The sequence below is a fragment of the Thunnus maccoyii genome, chromosome 3 (genome assembly GCF_910596095.1).
Source record: "Thunnus maccoyii chromosome 3, fThuMac1.1, whole genome shotgun sequence".
NCBI classification, from domain to species: domain Eukaryota; kingdom Metazoa; phylum Chordata; class Actinopteri; order Scombriformes; family Scombridae; genus Thunnus; species Thunnus maccoyii.
The window spans coordinates 7846125-7869600 of NC_056535.1; the positions used below are offsets into that span (position 1 = coordinate 7846125).

General features: G+C 39.1%; 1 protein-coding gene across 2 annotated transcripts in view; it reads right to left on the reverse strand.

Annotated features, from left to right (window-relative positions):
- The window catches only part of camkvb (CaM kinase-like vesicle-associated b), a 42238-nt gene that overhangs the window by 11029 nt on the left and 7733 nt on the right, over positions 1-23476 (reverse strand). Inside the window, exon 1 of one of the 2 annotated variants that reach the window (XM_042406601.1) lies at positions 4069-4146. The exons of the other annotated variant lie outside the window; for it this stretch is intronic. Within the exon in view, the coding sequence (XP_042262535.1) occupies positions 4069-4070 (2 nt within the window). The 5' untranslated portion in view covers positions 4071-4146. Of the gene's footprint in view, positions 1-4068; positions 4147-23476 lie in introns of those variants that run through there. 2 annotated transcript variants of the gene reach the window in all.

The following is a 23476-nucleotide window of genomic DNA, read 5'->3' on the forward strand; positions in this document are numbered from 1 at the left end:
CATCCAACTTTACTGCAGGTTTTCTTTACTGAGAATTGAATGTTTTATGGTCAGCTTAGTTGGAGTTGTTATTTTTGTTTTTCAATGGAAGGGAAGGGTTTTTTGTATTCTGCTACCTGCACTGTACAGTCAGGAACAGAGATCCCAAAACAAGTAAGAAAATAGCTGTATTTTTGGAGAGTGCAATAATAAAACATTCATGCTCCCCTGCAGTTAAGAAAGTGTGTAGTTTACGTGTGTGTGTGTGTGTGTGTGTGTGTGTGTGTGTGCACAGGAACATGCATGTATGTGGCTGAGACCTAGAATAAAGTCTATATACTACTGCCAACTATGGCCAATACGATATTGATATTTCAGTTTGAAAATCCAACGTGGGATCTTTGCCGATATCTTTTTTTTTTTTTTTAACATAAAGATATAAAACAAAAATATGTTTTTGTGACCAAGATATGAACTAAATGAGACACTTGACAGTTATAAAATAAACTTGTCACTGCTCTCTGATGGATGTAATGGCAACACTGTTTATTTAATTACATCCAACATATCTCCTGCATTTCTGTACTGCAATTTCTTGTCACATATCAGCCGACATATACACTCATACCAATATATCTGCAATTTGCTAATATCGGTCCAGCCAATTTATGAGTCAGGCTCTGTTATATGCATGAGTCATTTTGTTTCATAGAGGGATTTAAAGAGAAACTCAAACCCTACTGATCATCTTGTTTTTATTGACCTTCATTGATGTAGAAGTGTACTCCAGGGTGTGTCAGTACACTGTGACATCACTGTTGGGTGTTGTTTCAGATGCAACAAAGCACACATCTGATCACACCCAAGCATTTCTGCGATGCTTGGTGAGATCAGAAGTGAAACAGAGAGGGCAGTCAGAACACTGCTTTTCGGTCTGGTTTAAGTTACTCTTTAACATGACTCTGAAATAAGGGGGTGATTGATAAAACCTTTTATCATGGTGTATGTTATTTTTTATCACAATATCAATATATATCATGATATAGCATGTTTTCTGGTTTCTGGCTAATTCAGTGAATTAAATACCTGAAAAATCAATGTACTCCATCACATTGACGCAAATCCAATTTTGCTGTGAAGCAGTCCTGCTTATTGATTTACAACATTGCCTACAATGGTCCAATACAGACAAACAGTATTAAAGAGACAGTCCCTCTGCATAAAAAGTGTGGCAGAATTTCTGGAAGTTATCAAATGTATCATGTCTCAAAGTATATATCATCATATTGTCCAACAATAGAGATGATGCAGAGATTATGAATTTACACCAAATGAAAAGGTAATTCAATTATGCACTAACAATAGCCAGCTAAATGTGAGTTAAGTGTTTTTGAAGGAAACTGTTTGCAAAAACAAAAACAAAACAAAACAAAACAAAAAAAACGGGAAAATATGGGATCAGTTACAACAATTAGAAAAGTGTGTTCTACTGGTTCAAATCCTGGGACAGATTGGTGAGATCTGAAAAAAAGTTGTTGTCTCTCTCAACAACTACCAATGATGTGTCCTTGAACAAGGCACTACACTACTTATTGCTCCAGTAAAGCTGCTCAACACTTCACTGACTGGTCCTAAGCTGGTGTCTGTATGTGAAGCTGCTTGCATGTAAAGCAGGGCATTGCTGAAAATGACTGCACAGTAAACGTTTCTCCAGATGAATAAAGGGAAAAAATATTTATTTCCTAACTACACAACATCCATCTGCGCCAACAGTCTGGGTGATGGATGTCCACATGTAAATGAGCTCAGCCAGCATGAGAAATATAGCTTTATGTGTAAGAATGGCAATCTGTTCACTGTAGCTCCGTGAACCAACTCGTAATCCAATCTAAATGAACCAGGCTCAGCATGGAGACATCTCAAATTGCCGAGAGAAAACTGTGCTCTCTCTGAACTTCCTTTTCTCATCTGGGGCACTGAGTCTGGGTTGTGTAGTCAGTGTGAGGGGCTGACCTTTCCTGGCTCCCTATCTCTCTCTCTCACTCTCAATATACTGTATATATCTCTCTGTGGTAAATGCTTTGGCTCAGTGAGGGTATAATGCAAAGAGGAAAGGAAAGTTCTGCAGGGCCAGCGGTTTAAATGGAGGTTATTCTGAGTAGGTCTGGCAGACGGAGCAAGGTATTAAGAAACACGTCAGAGAAAAATCTCTATTATGGAAGAAAGCATTGATATTCAGCAAGTAGCTATTACAGTCCACAGGAGAGTCAGAGTTGTAGAGAAGGCAACTAATTTGGAGAAAGAGAGAGTGAAAGAGAGTGCAATTTGATGATGATGAATCTAATAAATCTAGTAAAGTAACCCAGCAAATAAACTGTGCCTTTGTGGTTTTGGAAAATCTTTCTGAGTCCAGTTTCAGAGGAGATTCATTTCATAAATTCATGGTGAACCTGTAAAATAAAAGATGGGCCAAGGAGACATGAATATTCATACAAAAAAACAAAGGCAGATAAGTGCTTCCTCAAAGTATCTTGGTCAGACTCTCCCATTTTTATAAAAGTTATGAATGACTGTAAAGGACGGAGAATTTGTGAAGCATTTCAAGCGGAAAGAGCCGGATGCTGACTGTATCACATAACCGAGGCTGCATAATGGGCCCATTTGGACTGACTACCATCAGCAACATTTGAGCATTATCACCCTATGTTCTGAATGTTATCTACCCTCCGGGAGCATCAATCGATGGATTGCAGTGCTTTATGGCCCAGTTTGTGACATGGGTCCACCAGCGGAGCCAGTTTGGAGCACCCTGCTATATCACCAAGGATTTTTTGCAGATGCATTAAAAAGATTTACAGGATGGAAGATGGATAGTGATAAAGATCTTGGGCTTATTAGGAGGTTCGCAGCACCTCTTCCAGCCGGGTGAGGAGATGAGCAAATTAGGTTTTTGTAGTGCTTGTTGAAATCAATGACTCTTGTAGCACTCCTGTCTGGGAAAATCTTCGGATTAGTTTAAATGCAGCACTTATGTGCACTGTGTCAAGACTTTTTAATGCAGCAGTAAGGGGGATTACTTTACCTGCTGCTATGGTATAATGTTACTATACATACCTGTTTAGTATGTCTGGTAAGCCTTTACGCTGTTTCCACTAACCCCACCTTGAAATTCCTCAGAGATGAAGGAGTGTTTCCTTGTTTTTGGAAATAATTCATTTAATGTTTAGTTGTTGACTCTGTCCTCCTTTTACCCCTTCCTCCTTCCTCTCCCCCTGGCTCAGCAGCTAAATGAGGATGCACAGTAAAGATCAAACCCCATGCATCACACTTGTGCTGACTGTAGGCCATTACAGATTCACTGAAGTGAACCTAAGCAGTGCTGAGCCTCAACAATTATGTACAAACTATGTTTTATATAGACAAACCTTCACTTGAGCAAGATGAAAATGAACACTTTTTAAAATACTGTTTAATGCAAATAAAATTTACCTTAAGGTACATTTTACAGAAAAAAATCGCACTATACAGTATACACCAAATATGTTTTGGAGACATACGTAATTGTTGCCTTTCTTATGTTCAGTGGCAACATTTGTGTCAAACTCAGAAAGTGTGTGTTCTTACACTGCATGGAAGTCAGAGATTTTCTCCCGTGTATTATAGGCTTAGGCAACTAAAACACTTTGTTAAGGTTAGGGAAAGATTGTTTAAGGTTTGAGGAAAATACTGAAAACGTCAATCAATTCAAATCAATTAGCAGTTGGGGAAACAAATGAAATACATTGACAGAGATGTGTTCAATATAAAGTAGCATTATGTTTCCTATAAAAAATTTGCCACTTGTAATGACGCACAGAGAATTAGTTCTAAGGAATGTTTGAGAGTCTTTCTTCTCATTATATTGGTTTTCAAGCATTTAAATGCTGTTTAGCAAGAAAGCTCAGATAAACCCACTGTTTGCTACCTGACCAGCACAACAGACAGACACAGTTAGCAATTAGCAGGTGAGTATAGTGGAGCAGCAGCGACAGATATTTCCCTCAGTGGAGGCCATAACAGAGCTAAAAGGAGCATAAATATTTGACTTACATTCTTCATTGGCAGGAGACATGACTCCAAATGAATGGATGAACACATTTTAAGGTGATATGTCAGCTCTACCATTTGAGAACCACTGCATTAAACAAAGTAGGATTTTCTGAGCCACTGAGTTGTTAACTAGCAGTGAAAATGGTTTAATATTCAAAACCAAACACTGCCATCACAAATTGAATTCTAAAATCTGTTCTGTTGGGGGAGAGGTAAAGCAAAAGTTGCATCAATAATTGGTAAAAACTTTAAATTTGAAGAACACATTTTGCTCACATACTGTACTATGTTGATTCCCCTGAACACACTCCGTTCTTGAATGTTTTGGACAAACTGTTTTCGCAAGGCTCAGCTCAGCCATCTAAAATATCATCCCTCTCTGCCTCTCTGTTTCTCTGTCTCTCTGTCTCTCTCACTCTGTTCCATGGGATTGGTTGGAGCTTCATCCCCACAGACTCTCTATTAGGAAATAAACATCCTTGACATTCATTTTCTTTCATCCCCGCTGATCTCCTGGCATTGCTCAAGAGACTTTGATAGCACTTTGCCTTCAGCTGAGAGGAGAAGATAAGGTCAACACAGATGGGTATGGCCACAATTGTGTAAGTCATAACAGCAACCAATGTGAGAAAGATGCTCAAATTGTTTCCTCCCGCTATCTCTTCCAGTGAAGAAAGTTGCTTTTGCAAGTAAAGGTTGAAAGGAAACAACGGCTATTAAATTGGAAGCAAACATGAGGACTGAAGGATAACAGAAAACAAGACAACAAGTTCATGTTCCTGTCAGCTCTGTCTTGAGTGCAGAAAGGAACAAACCTTCAAATAATATAAAGGCGACAATTACGCTAGAAGTGAGGTTTCAATCACACTATAGAGTTTTATGTAATGTTAAATGAGAAGTGGAATGGAAGTTCAGTCTGACTGTTTTTCTGGTTGTGTATAATATAGCATCCAGGATCACCACCAACAGAGAAAAGTAACACAGGTATATTCATTCACCAGGCATTGGTATTTACTTGTAGCATCCCCTCCATGTTTATGTATGATGATGTCAAATACATGTCATATGTGGAGTACGTGGTGAACGACACTTAACCCTGAGGTCAGACTGAGATGCAGTCTCAGAGATATGATTTGAATATAATTCAAGAACAAATCATATACGTCATAAGTCTCGTCTGACATGACTGGATTCCATATGTGACATACGAAAAATCTGACTTTAGCTGGAGGTGTGAACTTTTTTAGGTGTGACAACACCTAGAAACCTAGATTTTAATGACGTAACAAGACCAAAAGTGTAAGAAATCATTTTCAAGTCATCAAGAAATTTCACAGAAGGGTCAGGTGTGAGAGGGGTGCAGGTGTAGTGAAGACACAGTCCAGGGCTGAAAGTTGCTTAACCAATTAATCGATCAGCAGGTGATTAATTACAAAGTATTTTGATAATGGGTTAATTGTTTATGTAATTAATCAAGCAGAAATTCCACCTTCTTCAATGTGAGGATTTCCTGCTTTTGTCTTTTTCTGGTCAGACATAACAAAATTTGGGTTGTGTGATGGGCATTTTTCAATATTTCCTGACACCTTATAGACTAAACAATTAATCAATTAATTATCAAAAGATAGCAGCCCAACCACAATCCAAAGTCATCATTTAAGCACTAGAATCTGGCATCTGTGAGGGACAAATTGCTTCATTTTTGGGATTCATGTAGAAATTCAATTGGATAATGTCACTGGAACAGGACAGTCATCTCAACAGCTCTAAATTATTGAATGTCAGATTCTTACACACAAGCTTTCATTTAAATAACATGGTGGTGAGCCAGAATTGATACCCATACAACTAAAACACTATCATCTAATTCATTTAGATCATATAAAATACAGTTTTGCATTTGCAGTTATTATCCTCCAAACGGCACAACACAAGGCACGCATATATAAATGTGCTGTTGATTGTTATTGCTTATATACAGTAACAGCAAAATCCCATTAACGTCAAAGCTGTCTGACTCTGAGTGAACTTTTATGGATGAAGGGCCAAAGGAGGAGGCCAAGAGAATCCATTAGCACTGGGATTTACTCTATGAACAGTGTTCTCAAGGTGGAATATTGATGTTGTGCAATAAATCTAAATTTGTCCCTGGCAGTGCCTCTGTCAATGTTGCACTGTTCCCTGAATATTTCTATATAATCAGAAAAAATGGGCGACCAAATCAAAGTACCTTATATGTATATTATTTCACAGTATACAGTACAAACTGCATTAATTCAGTGGCGATTCAATGTATTCATGGAAGCCCTTCTCAGAAACTCGCTGGGGAGGAAGAAACAACATTCTGCAGCATCATCACACTGCCTCATTACTGCACCTCACAAGAATTATGTCTTTTTACATTTGACTTTAAGGGGGAATGGCTTCTTGGAAATGTTGACATAAAAGTTTGTATGCACTGTCTCGTGGGTTTTTACCACACTAATTAAAGTTGCAATGCAGCATATTAGGCTTTCTGTTTCAACCTTTGCAGGGCCAGTGGAGGAACGTGGTGCTGAGAGGTCTATAACGAGGGGAGAGGAGTAAGATAATAACAGCAGATAGGAAATAAATGAAGAGATGGAAAGTTGCATCAATAAGCAGCATGTGTGGTGCGGGATCAGAATAAAGATTGTGGCAAAGGTTTTAAAAAAGTGGGTGCATACACAATTGAATTAATTATTCATGGCTGACAGGCTCCTTTTCCACAGTGTGTCTCACTGGGCCTGCGGTTCGTGTCTTTCTTGTATCGAGGAATCGCTGTGTCCCGGGGCTCTTGCTTAACAGTGTGCTAGGAGCAGAAGCATGGCAGCTCTGGCAGTGCGGTAATAATTACCAGCCTTCTCTCCTCAGCCCTCCTCTAATCCCAGTTCAGTGCGCTGCACTGCTTGTCGGTGTCAGCCTCACACACGGTGAATCTCTCAAGAATCCATTACATCTCTCATTTGTTTGCCAGACATCACGTAGGATTGGAGGATTTGCTTTTTTTTTTTTTTTCCAAGAGCTTATTCAAGACCATGGACCCTAATCATTCAGTCGCCTTTAGAAAATGATCACTCTATGTGCTGTCATTCATTCAAAACAAGTTGCAGGCTCTGTATCTGACTCGATTTTCTGCATTCTTCGCTGAATGAGAGTGCACTGCTGTGCTTCTTCAGCAGCAGTGAGTGAGCTTGAGAAAAGCCTCACTCTTCTCCACTTCACTTCCTTTTCACTTCCCTCTATCTTCCTGTGCCATCACTCTCTCACAGCACCACTTGGAGCTCCTCTACGGCGAATCAGTTGCAGCGAGCAGCACCGCAACCTTGCAAGAGTCACAAGGCAAATTACAGCCCCTTCTTACGATAGTTTCTAAAGGGGAGGTGAGAGTGCAGGATCTCATCACATCTACTGTAAAAGAATCACATTTCTATAGTCCATATATCACCTGCCCTCTAAGGACCAGCAGACTGCCCTTTGTACACCTGCTCCCTGCCGTACCATTACTTTTCTTCTTCAGAGGGGGAAAACAAAAAACACAGCCTTAATTAGGAAGGAGAGTACACCAAAATGTTTGAACCAAAGTGATATTTATGTTATTACAAAGCCAGTGAACAGCTCCACAAAACCTATGTGTATTACAGCCTGAGGAATCATTGTGTCAGAGCTGACTTACAACAGCGCAACATGTGGTGGTGCTTTTTATTTCTTTTGGCGCAATGTACTTTGGCAAAAATGACAGGATCAGGATCTACAGACAGCTCACAAGAAGTGACTTCAAACCTGGAACACAATCGTCATATGTATCCTTTGACTGAACTGAGTCTTTATCGTCTTCTTTAAATCTGCCAGCTGCAACCACATTCCTCAAACAGGTTCACATTCATACAGAAAACAACTGTATAACAGGGATAACCAAAGACCTACAGTACAGTACAGTGCATCAGCAGGAGCACTTCACTAAGAATCATAAGCTGCTGATTTAAACAGGCCAAAAAAAAATTTGCTGCATTTTGTCTGTTTAACCTGCAAGTCATGCAGACATTGTGAATATGAGATGCTGTGGTTTTGTTACATCAATTATTAAACTAATCCAAGCTGGTAGATAAGCTGACGCAGCTACTGGTACTTGAATGGTAATTGTGGGCTTGACTTGGTTCACCAAGGGGACAGATTTCATTTCCTGAATTTAAAATGTGCTCTATGGAAGGTTTTGTAACATGTTTTAAATATTTTCAGTCTTTCACTTTCTTTCTCTTCAAGTCTGAACCCATGTGTTCTGAGAAGTATTAACAGATAAGTAAGCCTACATAAATCAATAAATAAATGAACTAAGTAGGCAGTGAAATCCAATGCTTGAACAGTCATCTTAAACACAATAAATGTGCAGCAAATCACTTGTGTTGATTCTAACCGATGCACATAATGTACAAATGAGGTTACTGCCTCAGAACTGTCTTTTTCCAAAACACTGAGTTCTAGCTTGAGGGGAGTTAGCACAGTTAACCTGCATGGTTGCTTTGTCTCTTGCTTACTGGCTAATTTAACAGCTCACAGACTAATCTAACAAACTGTAAAAATCATCCTGTAACATGCTACTGAAAGGTAATGCATGCAAATACATTTACAACAAGACAGTTATGTCAGTGACAACAGTTACAGTTAATTGAGCAAACAGCTGACAAATAGCGAACGAGCAATACAATTTCGATTAAATATCTAACTAGTAAAGTAATCAGTAAGTCAGCAGAAGCAGAACTAAAATAAATCTCTGTGACAGTAGCAGAGTCCTGCTGAGACGGCCAAATTGTGATTATGCAGTCCACCCACGGCTGTAGGGCCACTGTTGACCTCCAATATGGCAGCCAGAGGGTGCTTCACTGTGGCCTGGATAGCCTATATATACAGTGTATTGCTCTTCAGGTAAGATGGCATGTAACTGCTTTCCCTATGGAGAAACTGTGTGAGAACAAACACACGCTTGTTTTGATAAAACAGCTACAGACAATCCATCCTGAGGGAGAATAGTGTGTATGAGCATACAGACATGAGTGTATGCCTGAATGCACACATGCACATGTGCATTACAGTGTGAATCCATATAATGCACTGTACTATGTCCTTTCCTATTTACAATGGATACAGCTACTATTTCTAATTTTAGCCCAAGAAATGTTCTCCTGTCAAAACTCCTGTACCTTTATGTCATTTTTAGTCCAATGCAGGAGAGTTTTGGTGTGAGTGTAGTTAATCGTGGCATAAGGTGGCACATTTTGGATGCCCTAATTAAAGATACAGCTCAAAGAATGTATGATGATGCCAGGTTCAGCGAGGATGTGAGACTGACTGGGTTATCTACTTTTTAACTCTGCCTGACAAAGAACAACACAACTCAGACACACATACAAATGCACACACATACACAAAAACACAACATATAGGTATAGATGAGCCAAGAAACTCATTATATCATAGTATTTACTATTAGTGTACAGTACCTCTATTATTGTGTATGGTGCCTCTATTACGTTTTTTCTTCTTCTTCTTTCTGGTATTTCTGCTCAATAAAATCACTTAAAGTTAGTTGAAAAAAAGACACTGTGTCACAGATAAATGGGCTAAAATCAACATATAGACTGCACCAATTTGCCCTGTGATTGTCTCAATTTCTGAACAAAAATTCAGAATAATTTGAAATCTGCTATAATCTATATATAGAATATATATAGAAATGAAACATGTAGTAGCTTTAATGATGCCAGTTTTCCCACTGGGTTGTTGTGGTGTATGTATTTTTCCTTAGGATTTATACAAACATGAATATTCGCAGAAGTCAGATAGTTTCACATTGGGTCTTTAATTCAGCCATGATGTAAATGGAGCACAACATCCTCCTGACTGCAAAAAACAGGACTTTTACATGTTTACATGAGGACCCAGTGGCCTAGCTCCTCCTCTACAACACAGTTCAGCCAGTCTCATTAGATTTCAGTTCCTCCATGCTGCTTCACTGGACAGAAACTTTAATTGCCACGCATAAGATCGACATTACATGAAATATTATCATCTAAAGGCAGAGATAAATAAAGCAGGCTTGGTTTTAATGTCAAGCTCACACTAATTGAAAGGTCCCTCAGAGTGCTGACTGTGAAATTGATTGTGTAAAAGAGACTCAAATTATGAGCAGTAAATTCAAGAAAGCCCATTAATGAAACTGACAGGAGGAGACTGTAAATTTATAACATGTGAAAGCAAACAATAGTACACCACGATGAAAGCCTCCCCATTGTCGGATGAACAATTTCCTGCGGCAAACTTGAGGGAAATTGTTGCACTGTAGCTGAACCGCAGCAGAAGGCAACCTCAGGCTACAGTAGACTAGTCTAACTCCATATTGTCCAACACGTACACACTAATTCACATTCATGACATTTCTGTATCACATGAGGTATTACATAATTGTCTTGTTTGACCAAGCGGATAGCTCCAGGTCTGAAAAGCGAAGCCAATGCAGAGGTGACTTAAACATTCATTCTTTCTAATGGTCAGCAGGGGCTTCAAAAAGAAGTTTGATTGTATGGAAGTCTATGAGAAAATGACCCTACTTCTCACTTGATTTATTACCTCAGTAAACAGTTTCCTAATTAGTTTATGGTCTCAATCACTAGTTACAAGTCTTCTTCAATACACCATGATGTTCACTTTGTAAATAATGGCCCCATTTAGAATAAAATAGACAATAAAGCGGGGTATGCTTTAGGGCATGGCTACCTTGTGATTGACAAGTCGCCACCACAGTGGTGTGAGATGCTGCAGTTGGACCCTGGGGATTCCTCCCCAGCTCGACCCTCTTGTCCAAATAGGGTCACTTCTGGTTCCAAAAAAAACAAGATGGCGATGGTCAAAATGCCAAACTTTAGGCTTCAAAATAGGAATCCACAAACTAATCATGGTGGCTACATCTATTATTTTATACAGTCTATGTGTTGGACAGAGAATTAGACTCACTGTACAGTAAAGTCTCCAACATTTTAATGACATCTGCCCTGAGTTCCTGTCTAATAGTGCATTTGTGGCTGTCTTGGGAGTGCAGATAGATCCTGTAAGTTATTACCACTAGATTTCTAGATGACAGACATTATAGCTCCTACTCCCTGCAAGGGAAGAGGCAAATGGATCCACTTTGAGAGATATCAGATCACAGCTCTGGCTGCAGTAGTATTAACAGTTCTTTCTTGATGTTGGTAAGATACAATCACATTAGCTGAATGGAGAAACTCCTGTTAGTACTTTGCCTCCACACCTGACATACTCTATACTCTGTCTCCTTGTCTCATACTCTTGGGTTCCATCAAGTCCTTACCTGCAGCAACAGCCACCTCTGACTTTAATCTCATCCACTTCTTAAATCTGCTTTCACTAGTATGAGCAGTGATGACTCAGAATGAGAAAAGAAAAAACCTAAGATGTGAGTACGTTATAAGCTCCAGCAGTTGCACCTCACGATTTTCTTTAAATTGTAGATTGTTGTGTAAAAGCTTCAGATCAGAGAAAACTGGCAACAATGCTAAGAGACAGAGAGGCTGTACGTAGGCACAGCAAAGTTTGGAGCTAAAATGGTAACATCAGCTTGATGACATGCTCATAATGACATAGCAGGTATAATGTTTACTGTGTTCACCATTTTAGTGTAGTCTGGTATAATGCTAACATTTGTTAACTAGCACTAAACACAAAGTACAACTGAGGCTAATGGGAATGTCATTAGCTTTGCGGGTATCATAAACCAAATTTACAATTCCTCCTCTGGGCACCATGAATGTTTGTACAGAAACATGGTGGCAATAGAGAAGGAGTCAGTGAGCCACCAAAGCCAGTAGGATTCAACCTCTGAGAACATGAATGTCTGTACAAAATTTCATGGCAATCCATCAAATAGTTGTTGAGATATTTCAGTCTGAACCACACTGGTGTACCGTCCACCCAACTGACATTCCCATCTCTAGAACCATGATGTTAACATTGCTAAAATGTGGCAAAGTCTCATCACAGAGAAAGTATATTGTACGTCATCTTTCTGTCAAAGGGACCAAGGTCTTTTCTAGAGACTGCAGGCACAGAAACAGCACACATTTTTCCTTAACTATAATATAACATCAAATTCTTGCCAGCACCCTCTCCTTGTCCTCTCACACAATCTGTTGTGTTTTTCCTCCTCTGTGTAAAGTAAATAGATTGTGTCTAATGCTGTCATTAGTTTCTGCTGTATCTCTGTGTAGAATTGTGTGCTAGCTCCATCTTTTATTCTCTCTTCTCATTCAGTTTGAACAGCTCTATTCTCCACCGGGGAGAGGAGGCTTCTTATATCATCGTTTCACTGAACTGAAAATAGGAAGTTCAGAGCATGAAAATGCCTTTGACAGAGGGGGGGCTGAGGCTGGCGCTGCTGCACCCAGAGCCTGATGTTTAAAACAAGGCAGATCTGGAGGGTTTTGTCTGAAGTCCAGCACAACTGAAACCGAATGCGCTATGATGAATACATTGCTCAAAGGCAATGCATGTGTGATGAAGATGTGGGTATCTGCATGGTTTATATTCATTCTATGTGATGTCTTTTTGCTAATGAAATAGCCTTACTCTACATTGAATGGGGCAGTGCAAAGGCTGCACTTTTTAGCAAAATACTTCAAAATATACTATGTAAAAGATCAAATATAATCCTGGATTTTACATAAAACATGTATAAGAAAAAGCAATCTAACATTACTATATAATTGCAAAATACAGTCAGTCATGGAATAATGCAATAATGGAATTATTTATCAACCACTGTGACCTTTATTTATTTCACCCCCTCCCTTAAATATAATCTGTTCTGTGTAATATTTCTCCAATTTGCTGCACTACTAGCTCCACTTGCTCACAGTACTGGACATTTTACTTTTTTATTCTGTGTATTTTGTTCTTATCTATTTATTATTTTTATTTGTATCTTATACAGTATAGTGTCTATATACCTTTTTTATATAGTTTTTATTCTTAATTAGGCATTTATAGGCTTGCTGCAAACAACATTTTATTGTATTTGTGTACTTGTGACAATAAAGTTATCCTTTCTTAAGTTTTGACATGAAGCAATTGTTTAATACGACTGAGTGGTATGGATCTGCTGTCTCAGTTCTGCAACTTCCATAACTTGGCCCTGGTGGAGTAGATTTTGATATTCAGCTAAAACAATGAGTCAGCAGAAACAAGAATACTGCAGTGGAGAGTTTAACACTGTTGTGCAAAGGCAGGGCAAACTCATATATATATGTATATTTTCAGCCCATCATCAAATCAGCACAATGCAGTGTAATGGATAAAAACAAAGGAGATATTAATGATTAAATTGTGTGCAAAGTCCTCCCCATTGTTCAAAAGTTAACTAGTTTACATTTTGTCTTGAAAGCCATCTTTATATTCATTTAAACTCTCTTTTATTCAGAAAGAGCAAATAAAACTCAACAGCATGAAGAGACTTCATGGCCAGGATACCATGCTTGTTAGAAGTGTTACGAGGTTCTTGGAGGGGATGGAAACTGATGGGTTGGACTGCTGCAGAGCTGTTGTTGTCTGAGGACCTGGTGTGAAATCAAAGAGAAGTTTCTCTCTAACGCTTGCTGCATTGGAGAGAAGCCTAGAAAATGGAACAATGATATTGTATCAGTTCATGTTAGTTAATGTGATGCTTGTCTCAACTCCTCTTTTTTCCTGTTTTGTTTTGTGCTGCAGAATGGAAATCTACAGCACAGAGATATTAAGTGTATTAAGAGCAGATCATGTCCTTTATTAATCCTACTTTAAATGTATTTAATTATTTACCACATCCAGTGTGTGTGTGTGTGTGTGTGTGTGTGTGTGTGTGTGTGTGTGTGTGTGTGTGTACATTTGCATGCTTAGGTATGTGTAACTGTTTGAACTGTGCATATGTGTGTATGGACATACATGTGTATTTCAGCCAACTGTAGACAGAAAGCCTTCAGCTCAAGGTTGAAGATTGAAATCAGTCATCCATGTTATATTATGAACACACACATATTTTATGTGTGTGTGTGTGTCTGCGACTCAAAATTTGGTCAGTCAGTCATCAGAGCACACTGTGAATGAAACTGCTTTTATTTCAGAGACAAAGAGAACAGGGTAAGGAATGAAATATTGGCAGTATGCTGGTTCTGTTGTGATTCAGTTGGAGTTCAAATTGAATTGTTTGCCAAACAAAACAAACAATGGGACTAAACACTGCTATGGTATCATCAACTGGTGTGTTTCAACTATCTGATCCAAATATAATAATTTACAGTAAGTGCAAAAGGAAGCACAGATTATTGTCAGCACAACATATATAATGTATACTATATGTAGTAATGATTAATAGCCTTTTACTTTGTGCTGTGTGTGCAAATGCAGAAAATACTCATTGCTATTCAATGATATTCATAAATTGGATAAGATTAATTAACTCAAGAAAGTGAACAGGCTTAAAGGTACAATGTGTAAGATTTGGTCAGAATTTAATTTTAAAAAATTCAAAAATTAAATAAAATTATCAACAAAATGTGAAGAAATAACAGTTTTGACTTTATGTCAAAGACGTCTATGTATTGTGTTGCAGAGATATCTACTGAAGTTCGGATGTTAACCAGCTAGCCCCAGCCCCATCCAGCCTGTTCTATCTCGTAATACCACTTTGTACCTCAGGGAAGATAGTGAGTCGCTATAGTGTCTATTCTGCCCTCAGTCCAACATGAGAGGAAGAAGAAGTGGAATAGCGGAGTCAGGCTGAAAGCTGCTGTAATTTTTGCTGTAGGACTGTCAATATGTCACTTTATTAAGTTTTAATATAAGTAACCATTTAGATTCACAATATGTGGTCAGTTCATTCAAATAATGTCAATTTGGAAAGTTGCAGTGACGTTGTCGGAGCAGCTGGCTGCTGCTGCAGACGTTGGCCGGGTGAGACATCAGCTGGTGATATCAGCTGTGTGATATATGGAAACTAGCAGGAGCCATTTGGCATGTAACACATCGTAATAAGCTAGATTGATATTGAAATATCAGATCAATAAATTTGGTCTCTACTGGATTACTATGTTGTAAAATGGCAGCAATTAATGAAAAAATGATGCTGTGTGGCAAGTTTTACTGTTAGTGAGTTCTATGACATTTTATGATTTACATCTACTCTAGGGGCATGTGTGCAATTATTTAGTTGTTACTTAGAGTTATGTTGTAACTTATCTCCGTGGTGCAATTGCTTTCTGATCTGTGCAGCTCTTTTGTAATTTTTCATTATTCAGTGATAATAATATAGTGGTGGTGGGGTGATGCGTCTTGGGGGGATGGGGACATGCTGCCCCCCATTTGTTTGGATCAGGTGGCCAATTCTTACACACTGAACCTTTAAGCAACAATGGTCTGTATGACTGTGTGTATATTGTAACTTGTCCTGCATTGTTAACCATGTGTAGGTATAAGAAATGGCAGATACAATCACATTTCAAGGTGATTATAGTTAACAAAAACTGAAACTAAATAAACAAACTGAAACTTACTATTATATCTTTACACATTTCTTTTTTCTCCAAAACAAAAACTAAACAGAAAAATATTTCTAAAATAAAAAGTAATTTTAAAAAAAAAGGTAATGAAAAGTTTAAACTAAAATGGAAAAGGCCGAAGGTCAAAAAGCTAAATTGTCACTGTTGCCTCCTGAAAGGAAAACTATAAAAAATAAAAATAAATTGAAATATTTAAACTAAACTAACTTTGCCTCATTTGAATTTTTCAGTCTGTAGTGTGTGCTGGAAAAGACAAAAACCTTTGGCTCAGTCATGTCATGCAGTGCTACATGTTTATAAGCCTAAAGTTCTGAGGTATTGAAGTAATAAAATGTCCAGGTTAATAAACTACACCTGGCATGCAGCAATATTAAATATCTTATTTTAAAATGTATAATTTGTTTAGTTCTTCTGTTTAAAAAAAAAGTTTGTTCTGGCACTTTAAGGCAGAAAGCTGATCAGTATGCATGTAGAGCAGACAGGATTTGTAATCAGTCTAAAGTACAGTACCTTGATCTGACAGCCACACTATCTGCTTGCTGGCACAACTGTGAGCGGCGGAGTAAAGAAAGCATCACATTTTCAAATAAGTGGTTCATCTCACGTGTGTGTGTGTGTGTGTGTGTGTGTGTGTGTGTGTGTGTGTGTGTGTGTGTGTGTGTATTTGTGAGACTGATCATCTTTGCTACTCAAACAACATTGTAGGTATGATTTGTATTTACTGCTCGATGAATAAAACACAAAGTTGACAAATTAGCTGTTCTACCTCAGCAATCATCACAAAACAATACCCATGGGCCTGTGTGGCCATGTGCAAATGAGCCATCGGTAAATTGCTGCAAAGTCATTAGTTAGACAAGACACAACTTGACAGATAATCTGCAGAGAGAAGGCTGTATGCATAAATACTGTATTTCCTCAAACAAAAGACGGTAGTCAATTAAAAGTCAGGTCTCTGATAATGGCCGGGGGCGTCATTGACATGAACAAATAAAGGCCGGCCCCAGAAACAGACCGGGGAAAAAACAAGGGTAGATAAACTCCTGGTGCCTGTTATATAATGTGCATGCCAGTTAAGCATAAATAGTAGTTACCTGGATGTAACCTCAGTTCTATGAGTCCATGCGTAGCCCTCTAAACGACCATCAGAGAGAGAGGAGACACAATATCATTTAAATATGGTGATAACGATGCACATTTTAATAATAATGATGGCAGCGACACTATATGAGCATGGGTAACCAAGATAACCAGGGTAACTTGGCTAGCAAACATCCATAGGCATGATAGCCATATGCTACAGTTAAGTGGTGCACTGCCAAAACATTGCGGGTGGAACTTGTTCCACACGTCGTTGTAATGCAGTAACAAAAATTTAACAGATCAAATTGAAGCACATCAGAAAACAAGGAGGCTTCATACTAAAATATAAGCAAATATACATATCAGACAGAGGGAATTAGAAACAAAAGCCTCTCTCTAATATAAGCCTGCTTCCAATAAAGGAACCCTCTGCAGTTGAGGTAAATAAAGGTCCCAGCCACTATTTGAGGAAATACAGTATCCAGGATGTTTGCAGAGGTCTTTAAAACACTGTCATACCCTGATGATTTTAGACGTGCAGTGAGAACAGGTTGATTCACTGATTGTGTAAAAGTTGAGAATATTAACTCTCTTTGCGTTTGTGCTTTGGCTACAAAAAGACAGCTCCTACAGGTTCAGTAAACACACCAGTGCACTCATTAAAACTGGGATGTTGTAATGGAGCTTTAGCGAAAGTTCTCATATCGTCATGCCTTTCACATCTCTCACGCATACTCATTCATAATTTACTTTGCTGTCATTGCCCAGAGCTGTCAATTGAGATATCAGCTGTTCACATCAGCTGGCCACATCTATCCAATAGCGACACACCTCCATTGTTAGCTTTAATCATCATCATCTTGCTGCTGTCTTTTTAAATGTTTCTCTCTCTCCTCTGGTGAATTCATGCTGCTGTTATGCACGCTCCTCCACATCCCCATCAGTGCCTAGTCTTTGCAGATTCATCAGTTTCATCACTTCATCAGCCTCATCAGTCTCAGCAGAGTCATCAGCCACCACCACCACCAGTGTCTGGACACAGGGAATTTATCTTGCTGTTGCTCAGGACCGATGCCCCTCGATTACAAAATCTCCCTGTAGAGTCTAAGCACCAAAGACTGTCTTGAAAAGACTTAATTATCACTATATCATCTGTTATAATTAAGCAATATCACACAGGAGGGAGTGCAGTTGTATTGAATATAAGCACAAGTGTGATTCAGTTGTAGGTACAAGGCCACAGGCCAAGTGCTGAAGATAATCACAGTTGACATCGTAGTATCTGTATGTTTATATAAAGCGTCACTCCTATGCCCACTCACTGCCATGATCCCCCTCACCCCGAGTCCCATATCAGACAGTTTCTGTATGGCAGCAGCTCTCAGGCTGTAGTTGGTGTAAGACGTGTGTGGCCCTGCCTCTTTGCACATCCTGGGTAACATCTGTGGCAGCCGGTTTACTCCCAGGGGAATGGCGGTATACCAGAAGCTATCGGTCAGAGCTGTTACCCTCCTGGGCTGCAGATAGAGGGTTTTTGCATCAAGTGGAATTTTTCTCAGGAATTTTTCAAGAGATACTACCAGACAGAGGGGATTTCCTCGCTCCTCAAACATAGCACCCCTCCGATTTTCTCTGTCTCTCTCCAGTGGGTCTTTATGATTTTTTGTTTCTTAGTTGAATGTCATGGCGAAATACTTTGCACCATTCTCGTCACATTTTAGGATGAATGAGTCAGGTTTGAGATCCCAATTCCCCTCTTTGCCCCTGTGTCCAAAGTGCAAATGAATATAGTACCAGAGCTTGTTCAGTGAACCTTTTGGATTGTCTGGACTTAGCAGAATATTTTAAGATTCTCTGGTCTTCAGGTGAAATCGGGGGATGGTGTGTTGTTTTGTCTTTCCCTGTCCTTCTAATCTCTTTTACAACACCTTTGAAAATATTAGCTGATATGAATTCTGGGTCCTGCAGTAAATTCCATGAACAGCTAACCAGAGGCTCGTTGCTATAACAATTTAAACCAGCCCAAAGCCCAAGATGTCTGCTGATGCTGTAGAGCTCCCCTCTAGTTGTCCGGATGGATCCATAAAACTAACTCACGACTGTATTCAGCTCGGTCTTCTTAAGAGACTGAATGTCAATGATTATATTTTTGAGACTTAGCCAAGTCTGAAAGCAGTTCAAAGTCCATGTTGTTTGCCTTATGTTAGTTTCATTTTTGCTCTTCTCTAACTTGTCTAGGTCGGCTAATGTCATATGAGCACACCTGGAGGTTTGCACTGAAGTATCCAGGCTTCTCTCCTTCTCTTCGTCCTTTTCTGACAACCATTCATAAATTAATTCAAATGTTATTTGTGGAAATATGTTCATCTTTGTGATGCAAACTTTGTTACAATCCAAGCTAGATAACAACTGTTAATGTAATTAACGGTTATTAGAACACCTGTAAGAAGTCCCAGTGCTGTTGTGCTCTGTATCAGCACTCATTGAATGCCTCTTGTCCAATCAAATTACTTGGTCAGAGCTGACTGTTGTATAATAAACAACTATTTTTACTTCATTCTCTCTCTCTTGATTGAAACACCTATAAATGATGGTGTTTGTAGATTGTAAATTGCAATGTTTTACTACACATCACATTTTTTGTCAGGAACAATATTAGAGGTTACTGCGTTCTGGTTTCCCTCTCTCATTTTACACAAAACCTACAGTATTATAATTCATGATGTAAGTCAGTTTTGTAATATTCTCTACAGCCTCACAGTATTTACAAGCTATTCTCTCTAGGGAAGAAAACCCAGCGGGATGAAGGATGTGTAATCTTTCTTGACAGAATGTTCATGAAATTTAGGATGGTGTCACTGCTGTGTGCTTTTTGATACTTAGCAAGAGAAGCCGGCTTGCACTGAATTCCTGGCTGCTTTACAAATTGCAGCAGAGCAGAGCAGCTGTATTTCTAGCTGTGTGCAGGTAAACAGATGTAGGAGACAATGCTGAATGACTTTTATCGAATCCAAGTAATACTGGCAGACTGAATAGCGCCGCAGAGGCGTAAAGTTTGAACTTAGTGTAAATGAAAGATAACAGCCCTGTCTCCATGGTTACACAGTGGTCACACGGGTGAGACAGAAGAACAGAACCGCCTCTATCTGCAAGAGATGATATATTCTTGGTATCGAGAGGAACTTTGCATGCTGGGGGGACACACTCTCGTTCTTCAGACTGGGGTGAGTGCATGTGTTGCGGTCCACTGTAAGGACAGACCCAGTAAGGGGCGGTGAGCTGTCCTGCATATGGCCTGGATAGTCCCGGTGGAATCACAGCACCACATGCCCACTAGTCCAGCCCACCTGCTCCTCAGCAGAGCCAAGCAAACCCTATCCCCATGCTGGCTACATTTCCTGTTGAACACACACACAAACGCCAAGCTGCCCAAAAAACGTCATCAAGTTTGCATTTCAGCCAATTGCTTAAATTGTTGTAGGCATTCATGCATGTTTCACACCCACAGTGTGATCACATTTGTCCTTCTCAAAGGGAAACAGACCATGGTCCAACCTTTACCAGTCCTGTGCTGCACTCCAACTCAGCTCCACTTCCTGTATGAGAATGTTTTAGAGTAAATTCACATTGTTATACTTTTGTTTTACTTTTAGGTGAATCGTTATCATGTTAAAAAGGTTGATTAGGAATCAAAGGCATTATTATCATTACACTGTATCCACAAGAAGTTACTTTTAGGATGTGAATTTAGGGGAATTGCCTAAAACCTTGACAATCTGTATAAAAAGAGAGAGAACTAATTACGCATTTGTCTGTTTACCAACTACTTTACATCCAACAAAGCTCAGCAAAAGTTTAGGCAGGATGTATAAATCATGCACACAACTAGCAGATTATCATCTGATCCCAGCAAACACAATGGTGTTCATCACATCAAACACAACTGTCAACACCTCATTTATTTCTGCAGTTTTTCCTTCCATAAACAAAAAAGTCTGTTATGCTGCACATGTAGAATTATATGCTACTGTATGTATATCTATATGAACGTACAGTGCTTGTTTTGCCTTACAAGCAATGGCCATTTTCATATGGATTGCATACAATGCTGTAGGTTTTATACATTTTATATATGGTATGTAGAACATATAAAATGTATAGAAAACAGAAGTTTACATAGTGTTGTATGAATTCTGTATGTAGGTACTCAAACACTGATTGAGAAAACAGTCTCACAACAAGTTCCATTTAGTAGCTATTCTGGAGTTTTCAATCATATTACATGATCTTCTACAAATGGAACTTGTCCCAATGTCAATGAAGTTTAGATGTTCAAATTTCAATTTTTTTCCTAACCAATTCAATGAGAACTGGGCAAACCCCATCTACCGATGATGATCACGTGGTATGACCAAAAGCTGCAGAACAGCTACTTCTACTTCTTCTAATGCAACTAAATTGCATTACTGTGACTGTTGTTTCCAAAGTCAAGAATGACCTTAAACCTCTACAAAAAACACATTCATCAGCCTATTTAAGCACATATGTTGTATACTTCTTGTTCTTCTATTTCAAACAAACCTGCAAGTATGATGTATTTATGTCAGCATCTATTAAAATCATGTCTCACATGCCGTATGTGACATGTTCTGTTCTAGTTTTATCCTCATGACGACATTGTTCCTGGCAGAAATAGCATGCAACTGTGCCGGCACAATAAAGCCAATTTAAACTGCTTGACTCATTTAAAACTGTTCTACATGGCTGCAATTGAGTGTCCACAGCACAAATGTGTGCTGGGAAAATTGAAGCCGTAACACTGAAAGCCCATGGGGTTGGTCCTCTGATGCATGCTTGGCCTTTCTCGTATAACTTGATGTGGCTGGAAGTGCAGGCTCACTGCACTACAAAAACCTACTATCCACCACAAAGCTGGACTCATGCTTCTTTTCCTCCCACGTGAATGAAAAAAGCCTATCTCTGAGGCCTTTCTCCAGTCAATAGTAGCAGTCTGTACCTAAATATACTTTGCTCTGTTTTCTTGCTTTGTCTAGGCAGTGATACAGTTAATCTGCTCTCAGTGTGCTCCTTGAGGAGAGAGCAAGAGAGAGAGAGGCTCACGTAACATGCTGAGAGAACAAGCAGGGAGGAGTGGCGAGGAGCCAGGTGACTCAGAAGATGTGACAGGGGGTCAGTGCGGTGGGAGGTGGTGAGATGAATGACTGAGGTGTGAATCCTTGTCGCTAATGGAGGCATCCACCTCCACCAAGCTCTTTCGTGAAGCCTGTGATTAGCTCATCTCCAGCCTTGTGTTCAGCTACATGCCCTCAGCCTATGAGCCTGGTATTTAAATATTTCTTTGTGAATTTGTGCTTAGCATAAAATCTCAATTTATTCCAACACATCCAGATCTGGTTGTCAAGCAAAAGCTGCTGAATTTGTTTATGTAACTTCAAAATGTGATGAAGTGTTCATAACATCATAAAGGCTGCTCAAAGTAATACCTACTAAGGTGAAATGGTTAATTTCTGTTTTTAATAGACTGCCTTGACGCAAGACAGCTTGACCGTTTTGCTTTATGTAAAATATGAAATGCTTCTTCTTCACACTTCACTGGCTAATCTGACCATTCTCTGTGCCTGTTGTTAGTTGCCTTGGTTACAAAGTCCTTCAGTGTGGCATCATAGTACAGTACCGTTCCTGCTCAATGCAGAGAAACGCATCATTTGCTTTGGAGGAGGGTGTATGTTGTATGCTGCATATTGCTAAATTTAGAAGAGCCATAATGATTTTTTTTCTCGTTCATCTTTTGGAGGTCCTTGAGGTTTGTTTATGTCTTTAGCTAGAAGAGATAAAACATTTATGTACCAAATGGACCGGTGCTCACACAAGAGGAGCAGGAACAGTTGTTTTGAATGATTTTTATTAGTTAGAGCACTGATCTGCTCATTCATGTCTACCACCTGTTCCCTCAGCCCAGTTTCCCTCCTCCTTTCATCTGCTGACAAAGATTGTGCAAAGTGGATCTCATTCAATGTGAAACTGTTGCATCTCATTAAAGCAAACTTTAGTCTAATTAGTGAAGCATATTCAGATGTGGCACAAACTTGCTGGTTGTTAGAATAAGTATCTTCTTGAAATATCTATCCTCTGTCTCAATGCTATGGTGGCCCTAAGAGTTCAATGTACTGCAACATTAGAAAACACGTATAAATAGACAAAAGCTAAAAAGAAGCTGGATTTCAAGCATGATGGCAAGCTCAGTTTGACTGTGTCTATAAATGTGCAACATTTAGAATAAAAAATGCTGCAAAGTGAGAAAACCACAACCAAATACAGAAATGCTACATTTCACAGAACCCAACAGAAATTAGTTACAAAAACAAGTTTCTGGGGTATTAACTAGTGATGAACATGCCCACCATATTTAGTGTCCCCTGGAAACCTCTGTTGTTTTGTAACTCATTTCTGTTCTGTGCCAAATTCAGCATTTCTGTATTTTGTTGTTTTCTCACTTTGTAGCATTTTCTAAATGGTGTGCATGTCTTGTCAAGTTGTTGAAGATGTTTTCTTCATTTGCTTGTGTTTTGTCAATTTACATTTTGCATTTGTGTTTTCTTGCTGTGCGTTAAGCTTTCATGTCCACCGCACAATACATACAGCACAAGGAAACACATAATGAGAATGTGTACAGAGTTTCAGAGCAG